An 8,253-nucleotide genomic window follows, 5' to 3' on the forward strand; every position below is an offset into this window, starting at 1 on the left:
CCCTTGTTAAAACAAGGTGGAAAGTTTATTTACAAATATGTATGTACAGTTTGAGTGACAGCTCAGGACTTCACAGAAACAAAATAATTCTTTTCAAAGGGAAGCTGCAGGCAGTAGAGTTTCCCTGCACCTGTTAGAAGCAAGGCAGACAAACAGACCTATACATCATGAGCTAGGCATATGGACATTGGCCTTTTTGCTTCTTGGAAGGAAGTGAAAAATGTATAAAACAGCCTTAGGTGCCGCACCCTTCAACACTGAAACCACATGGAGTGGGGGAGGTGTGGAGCAGGGAGCCATGGCAGCAACTCCCCAGTGTAAGAAATACCTCTCGTGAACAGCCAAGAAGTCCAGCTTGGCAGCGCCAGCNGTAATAAAGCCAATGTCTTCTGCTTGGTCAAGATCTCAGTTTGGAGGCCCTACCTCAGTGAAGATTGGAGACAGGTTCTCAGGCCTGATTCCAATCACCAAGGAGACGACTCAGGTGATAAGTTGGTTGGCTTTTCTCTTCTCTGTGTTTGGGCGTCTCAGAACGAAAGTTTTGGCAGCTGTGTGTGGGGAGGTAGTGGCAAAGTGGCTACAGTGTGATGCAGTTTTAATAAAAATTTTATTACACAGCCATAATGTAATCGACACTTCTCCAAATCCAAATGATACTAAATACAGATCTACATGGTGGATCAGAATGACTCCAGCAAATTATATGGATTCTATAATTTCATGTCTTTTAAAACCAGAAAGAAAAAAACAATCCAGGTTTGTCATGATAGGAGAGGTCCCAGCAGCTTCCAGGGCTCTGCCGGAGTCTGGGCAATGTTTAGCAGTCTGTGATTCCACATTTACACAACAGTCTATAAAGGGTTTCGGTCAATGGACTATTTCAAGTATATATGATTTTAATGAGTCCACTGCCCACCTTTGCCCAACCGAACTGCGTCACAGCTACCACAGAGCTATGTTACAGTCACAGTTTACCAATTTTACAGTCACAATACTTTTAAAAAACCATCCATTGCTGTTTTTTTTTTAAAATAAAAAAAGTATAAACTAAGTTAAAGCAACGCTGAGGCTCTACTAAACCCAGAAGAGTCACCAAGTTCATTTTATACGTTTAAATACAACTTAAGTCCATGATTTCCCATCATCCCACTTCCTTACAGAAAAGTAGGGTGAAGAAGTACAAAACAGAGCTTCTAAATTCCTCTCCCTCTTGTGGGACTCAGCAGCTCTCAGTTGTTTCTTTAGCTTAGTTCTCGGTATATATAGTCAGCTGTACTTTGTTCTGAAAAGATTTGTTAAATGCCACTTTTATTTACACTTGGAGCTTTACACCTGAGAATGATTATCAAGCAGTCAGCTTATCTCTTTTCAAACATTTCATAAAGACATACACACTTCTTTGCTGGCCTCACCCTAGCTGCACAACAATATATATGCTTACCATATATATATGTATACACACACACGAAACTGCACATGCTTGTAACATTTGCAACCTAAATCTTTTTGTGTTCGTTCTCTCCACATTCACGTTGAATACTTTCTCTTAAAAACAAAACATTATTCTTTCTGAAACAGCAAAACAGAATCACTAGGAAGAGACAAGAACATGGGGTGGGAAAAAGACACACTCTATGTTCAGCCGAGAAGCTGTGGGCTGTACCCATGGGTTGAGTAAGACACCCGAACTGCCTTCCCTGGTACCTGGCCGTGGGCTTCCCTCCTACCTGCCAGGACACAGCCTGCAGGGCCGGGGCCAACCTGGGGTGTTTTCTCTGAGGGGGGGAAGGGAGAGAGGATGGGAGGAGGGGATGTTACACAGCTACAGCAGTCAGGCCTGTTTAGTAAGAAGAATCACATTTAATGAGTTTCTTTCTTGCAGTTTCAGATGCTCATGTACAGCTGAAAAAAATCTGAAACAGCTATAGACCCATGACAGACCGATACAAAGAGTACTGCATTTTAAAAAAATGATAAAAAAATCCACGCACTTAAGACACACACAAACACACACGTACACACACACACACACTCTCTCTCTCAAAGAGCCCCCCCTCCCCCAAATGTACACTTTTTGGAAACTAAATTGGATTTGAAAACCTCTCTTCTGCAGAGATGGGAAGAAGAGAAAGATGAGGAGAGAGGGAGGAGGGCCGCAGGTGCCCAGTCCCCACTCCCTCCACAAGTGTCCGGTGCCAAATGTTCAATGGTTGGGTCCAAGGCAGCCCGCAGAGGAGGCCACCAAGTGCTGCTGCTGGCGCCACCAGGAGCGACAGCAAGAATCCCAGCTCCACGTTAATACTGAATGTGTGCAGAGTGGCCAATGAACTGTGCTGGTTTAAAAAAAAAAAAAAAAAAAGGCAAACACAAATCTAAAGACATGGATAAAGCCCAAGAGAGCCCAGGCCCACACTGGGTGAGAGGCCTGGGGGGTTGGTGGGAGATGGTGCAGACAAGGGAGGTCTATACAGCAAATGGTTTATATTACAGATGACTGGCAGTTTAGAGTCTCTTCCCAGTTCTACTGCTGCTCCAGCCCAAAGAGGGCAAATGAAAGGAAAAGAGGAAAGGTGGGACACTGTGATGGGGCATGCAGGGTCAGAAGCAGCAGGCTGGGTGTGCTCAAATAAGCCCTCGCCGTTTTTTGTAGTCTTCCAAGTTTAGAGATCTCCTTGGAGCCCCATCTTTGGCTGGTGGAGCCTTGGAGGTGATGGCCAAAGCCTTGGACTCTGTGGGAAAGAAGATCAAATTGGCATCTGAAGTGCCTACTAAGTCCTGCTAGTCTCCTGCTTCACCCCTTCCAGTCGGCTTGGCTGTCCCTGCTCCCTCTCAAAACATGCCCGCAGCCCCGCTTACTCTGGCCTCTGTAAATAAGGATGAGCAGACCCCTGCACTTCTTCCCTAAAATCAGGCCTCCCCGCTGGCTGAGAGAGCCATGGTGCCATCTGGTCCTCAGCCGTCACCACTCCGCCACCTGCACCTACCTGAGCTGGGAACTTGTAAATCAATCTTCACATCGAAATCATGTACTTTGAACAAATCTTCTGAGAGGTCACTGGCTGACTTAGAATTCAAATCTTTATCCTTTCCCTGACCCTACAATGTGAAGAGAAAGACTAATTATAAAAGCATAAATGCAAGAGGACTTCAAGAAACAGCAGTTACTAATAGTAAGGAAAAAAAAAACTCTTGCTCAAGTTCATCAGATTTCCTACTAAGGCCCATTTCTGATTCTCTCACTCAGAGGGAGGACAGGGGAGGCCATTAAGTGGGTTTCTTTTCTGAAGCCTGAAAGAGGAGAAAGAAGGCTCATGTCTGTGGTGTGGGGTAGAAAGGGTGGGCTTAAGACAATAAGCTACTTTCTGACCCAAGATTTCAGGAATTCCTGGGATAGTTTGGGCTCCACAGGAAAAGACCTAACTTAGGGGAAAAAACAGCTTCTAAAACGGGCAGTTTCTTTAATGTTTATTTATTTTGAGAGAGTGAGTGAGTGTGGGAAAGACAGAGAGAGGGAAAGGAAGAATGCCAAGCAGGCTCCACACTATGAGCTTGGAGCCCAACGCAGGGCTCATACTCATGAACCACGAGACGATGCTCTGAGCTGAAACCAAGAGTTGGACGCTTAACCAGCTGAGCCATCCGGGTGCCCCTCACATTTTAGTTTTGAAAGAGCTTTCATTTTTTCAACCGTCTGATCCTTATGTGTCATCAGTTCCTCCAAGTATCCTGCAGGGCAGCAGGATAGAGAGTATGACCCTATTTTACATAGGAGAAAATGTGGCTCAGGGCTAGGTGCCAGTTGCCTAAAACTGTAAACAAGGCCTTAGTTAAGCAGTGGTGTTGCATTTAGCACTTTGGTTGTCTGACTAAAATTCAGTAGCTGTTTATTACATTTGTAAATAATAAGAATGGAGAAAGGACTGCAAGTGAAATGCTAAGTTCCTCCCGGTGGGAGAGAGGAGGCCCCAACTAGGCCAAGCGTCTGGGCCACAGGGCAATGCTGCACTTGCCTTGCTCATTTCTTTTGGAGCATCTGGTAACACTCCAGAACCGTATTTTGCATTCAGCTGGGCCAATATGGCAGCTTGAACAGCCGGGTCTCTGGACTGAGAAAGAAGATCAAGTTATTTTAGAGATATAACACTCACACAGTCCTACACTGACCACCGACCACCGACCACCACTAACATCACAAGTACCACAGCAGATCCATAAGTAGCTCAGTGGGGTTTTCCTCAAGGCAGCAAAAAGAGGCAATTAAAAGCTTTGAAGCCCAGCCCAGGCTGGCCTTCTCCTAGATGGCTCAGCCCACACATTCCTCATGTATGCCACACTGGTAAAGCCACCCTGCCACAGGAGGGGTTAGTTTGGACGTTTCTACAAATCCATGCCAAGTTTTCACTACCTGTATGCCCTAGAGCAAGATAAAACAAAAAACAAAAAAACAGAACAAAAAAAAGGGGGTAGCCAGACCCAAGAGTTTGAGGCAAGCAAATCCCACTAAGACAACATTATTTTTAACTTCCTTATTAATCTCCTAATGGAATTCATTTTATGTCCTAGAATCTAGGTCCTGACTAAAAATGTCCTCCTTAGGCACTCACATTAGAAACAATGGTAGGTTTGCACTGCCGCCTGGTAAAGGGATCCATCTGTTGGTTTTTCATGTTGTGACTTTCAGCCTGAAAACAGAGAGTATGCATTACAGAACTGCGTCTCCTTCCCCCCCTTCACTTATCCTAGCTTACATATACATAACAGTCTTTGCAAGGGCTTAAAAGGGTCACAGGTGGTTTCTCATCCTCTTCTCTTCAAGAACATCAAAGCACATATAGGAGCAACAACAAAAGAAGAAAACTGGAAATCGAGAAAGACGAACACCTGTGGAGCAGAATCTACAGGATGGGGAGGGATAAGAAGGGCAGAAGACTGTTGCCTTTCCCTATAAATCAATACCTCATACGGGACTATGTGTGCACGCAATGGGGCTGGATGTGAAGAGTACAGGTTACTTTAATAATGAAAAAAATTAACTGGAGCAAGATGTATAGAAGATGTATTTCCTATCATTTTATTAATTAAAATGGTCTTCACTGATCCAAATAAAATTGTCTTACTCACCACAAGGGCCTTCTCAGATTCTACAATGTTCCACTCCCGGTTCCGCTGGTTGATGTAACTGTGGGTGAGTAAAAGGGTGAGTCAGTGGGTTGTGGAAGGAGGGAGGGGACCACTGAGCCCTGAGCCCTGACCCTGGAGCCAGTGGAGCACAGCATGTGCAAGGCCACGGGCTCGCCTGATAACTGTGGCAAGGTCTATGGGTCCAGGACAGGAGGCCAACCAAAAGAGATCTGTAACACACCTGATGGCAGATATGTTCTTGGTCCGCTGGCGGTCCAGGGCCTCTGCCCGTTCCTCCAGCTCATTCAGCTGGTCTTGGATTTGTTTGGCCTTGTCCTGATCCCCCAGGTCCTCAGCCATGGCCTGCCCAAGAGAGAAGTGTGAGTTTCTGGCTGTGACTGGCTTTGTAACGAGTGTCCCCTTACTTCCAGCACAGACAAGACATCACATGCAGTGAACAAATGACAGGAGACAGGAAAGAACACTGAAAACAAATTTTACAAATACAAGGTTTAATTATTATTATAGTAGTAACACCTTGCCACATAGCTATCTGGCTCTGGGTCCCCAGATGTCTAACATTAACCTTGGAACCCAGACCTCACTGGGCTGACTCACCCTACCAAGTCTCTTCCCATCCTTTTTTTTTTTTTAATATTTTATTTCTGAGAAAGAGAGAGAGAGAGAGAGGGAGGGAGGGAGGGAGAGAGGGAGGGANGAGGGAGACACAGAATCCGAAGACAGGCTCCAGGCTCTGAGCTAGCTGTCAGCAGAGAGCCCGACGTGGGGCTTGAACCCACGAACCGTGAGATCATGACCTGAGCCGAAGTTGGATGATTAACTTACTGAGCCACCCAGGTGCCCCGGCTCACCCCATCCTGATGTGAAGAATGGAAAGCCACCCACCTCAGCTGGGTGTGGCAGTATCATTTGTTCAGACCCAATGCTGACATTACCCTGGGTTCTCTCCTATTACACACGAAACTAAAGGGACTTTCTAGAAAGTAAGGGGAACAGAACAGACATGATCAATTTCAATTTATAGAAAGGAAAATGGCCAAGGGATGCTGCCTCAGTGCCTGGAAAGCCCAGCATTTTCTCCCAATCCTGCCAGGACTAACTTAGCAGAGGATGAACAAGTCTGATATCTACACCTTACAGGATGAGGAAAGAGGTTCAAATGCAACTCCTCACCTTTTCCTTTAGCAGCTGAGTCTTCTTCATTGCATAGTTGGGTGGAGCTTTCCTGAACCTTTCTTTCTCTTTTACAATCTGTACCAGAGAGGAGATACCAGCAGTGAGGTATTCCTAAACTAGGTTTGTAGACAGGCTAAGTGAGCCCATTTTGGAGGCAAGCATCTAGTTAAGAGGGGGCTGCTCTTCCTACAGCAGTGTCATGCCCCAGAGAGAGAAAGCGAGTTCATTCCAAGGGATACTATGCTGCTTCCAGGGTCACGGAGATTCTTCTGGGACAGTCTGAAGGAACATGCACCAATAAACAGCAGCAGCCCAAGGACCTGGTACTGTAAGGCTAGCCACTGTCCAAGAGAACAGAGATCGAAGAATTTTACCAAAATGTTTTGGGGAAAGGAAACTCATGAAGGACCAAGCCTATCAGAATACAGATCCCTGAACTCTATTTAAAAAAAAATTTTTTTTAATGTTTTATTTATTTCTGAGAGAGAGACACAGTGTGAGCAGGGGAGGGTCAGAGAGAGAGGGAGATACAGAATCTGAAGCAGGCTCCAGGCTCTGAGCTAGCTGTCAGCACAGAGCCCAACGTGGGGCTCGAACCCACGAACTGTGAGATCATGACCCAAGCCAAAGTCAGACGCTTAACTGACTAAGCCACCCAGGCGCCCCGATCCCTCAACTCTAAATATACATCTTTACTCTAGGACTTCAAATGAGAGCGTACAGAGAAAACCTTAATGAATTATAAATAAAGCAGTAATATCAACATTCTCTCATCCTTATGCAATAGTAGCACAGCTAAAAATATTAAGATATAGGGAAAGAAAAGAAAGTCATGATGTTCTCTAACACTGGTTCTTACTGAACCTCCAATCTCTGGGGTACCAGGTTTCTTACCTCTTCAATGTCCTGATCATTGAATTTATAATTAAGAGCTTCTTTAATAGATAATTCCTTCTTATTGATTTCATCTAGAGTGGGCAACTGCATGCCAGCAGAGAACATCTAGACCAAAACACGATAAAAGGTTATTAATTAAGGGATTTTAGAGACTTCCTCAGGGTTTTCATGAACAACTGCTAGGTGCTATCTATCCACTTACCGCCTCTTTCCACTTCATGAATTCACTTTCAGTGAACTCTTGGTTTGAGACAAACTCTAGGCGGAACACTCGCTGGTCATTGCCATGCCTACATAAAAAAGAGAAAGCATCTCCAAGAATGGGTTTGTTAACTGCTGTACCAGCAAAACAACCCTACCAGACTGTGACCCACCTATCTCTGTGGTTCTCAATCCTGGCTGCCATTTAGAATCATCTAAGAAGACCTAGAAATTCTAATCATCTAATCATCTACGGAAGATCTAAAAATTCTAATGCCAAAGTATCCTTCTAGCTCCACTGAATCAGAATCTCTGGGACTAGGAACCAGGCAATGAAATTAAACGAACAATACCTCCCAAGCTGTTTAATAGGCAGCCAGGATAAAGAATCACAGCTAGCACTGGGACAAAAAAGAGGACTTGGCTAGTGCTTCAAAAGTCCATTTATAATAAAATGTCACAATCAATCCACATCCAGAATATGAAATACTATGGAGACATCTGAATGACAAGGAAACTCCATGCCTTAGGGAAATAAACTGCCATAAAAAAAAAACCTTTTTGGGGCAGAGAGAGGGGGAGACACAAAATCTGAAGCGGGCTCCAGGTTCTGAGCTGTCAGCACAGATCCTGATGCAGGCCTCAAATTTAAAAGCCATGAGACCATGACCTGAGTTAGTTGGATGCTTAACAGACTGAGCCACCCAGGTGCCCCAAGAAACCCCCTTTTGACCAACAAACACCTGTGCTGGCAAAGTTAAGTGAGTCAGTGTCATTATCCTAGGGACAGTCACTCTCTGAATGTCATAGTCACTGCCTACTACCCCAAATGACTTT

General features: G+C 44.9%; 1 protein-coding gene across 1 annotated transcript in view; it reads right to left on the reverse strand.

The window, feature by feature from the left end:
- Positions 1-588: 588 nt before the first annotated feature.
- Positions 589-8,253, reverse strand: part of RTF1 (RTF1 homolog, Paf1/RNA polymerase II complex component) — a 48,497-nt gene continuing 40,832 nt past the window's right edge. Inside the window, exons 10-18 of the mRNA XM_077764632.1 lie at positions 7,418-7,505; positions 7,213-7,320; positions 6,316-6,393; positions 5,363-5,484; positions 5,122-5,179; positions 4,605-4,682; positions 4,011-4,106; positions 2,985-3,096; positions 589-2,729 (exon numbers count right to left, since the gene is read on the reverse strand). Of these exons, the coding sequence (XP_077620758.1) occupies positions 2,623-2,729; positions 2,985-3,096; positions 4,011-4,106; positions 4,605-4,682; positions 5,122-5,179; positions 5,363-5,484; positions 6,316-6,393; positions 7,213-7,320; positions 7,418-7,505 (847 nt within the window). The 3' untranslated portion in view covers positions 589-2,622. The remainder of the gene's footprint in view (positions 2,730-2,984; positions 3,097-4,010; positions 4,107-4,604; positions 4,683-5,121; positions 5,180-5,362; positions 5,485-6,315; positions 6,394-7,212; positions 7,321-7,417; positions 7,506-8,253) is intronic.

This window comes from Crocuta crocuta, unplaced genomic scaffold (assembly GCF_008692635.1).
Source record: "Crocuta crocuta isolate KB4526 unplaced genomic scaffold, BGI_CrCroc_1.0 scaffold102, whole genome shotgun sequence".
NCBI classification, from domain to species: domain Eukaryota; kingdom Metazoa; phylum Chordata; class Mammalia; order Carnivora; family Hyaenidae; genus Crocuta; species Crocuta crocuta.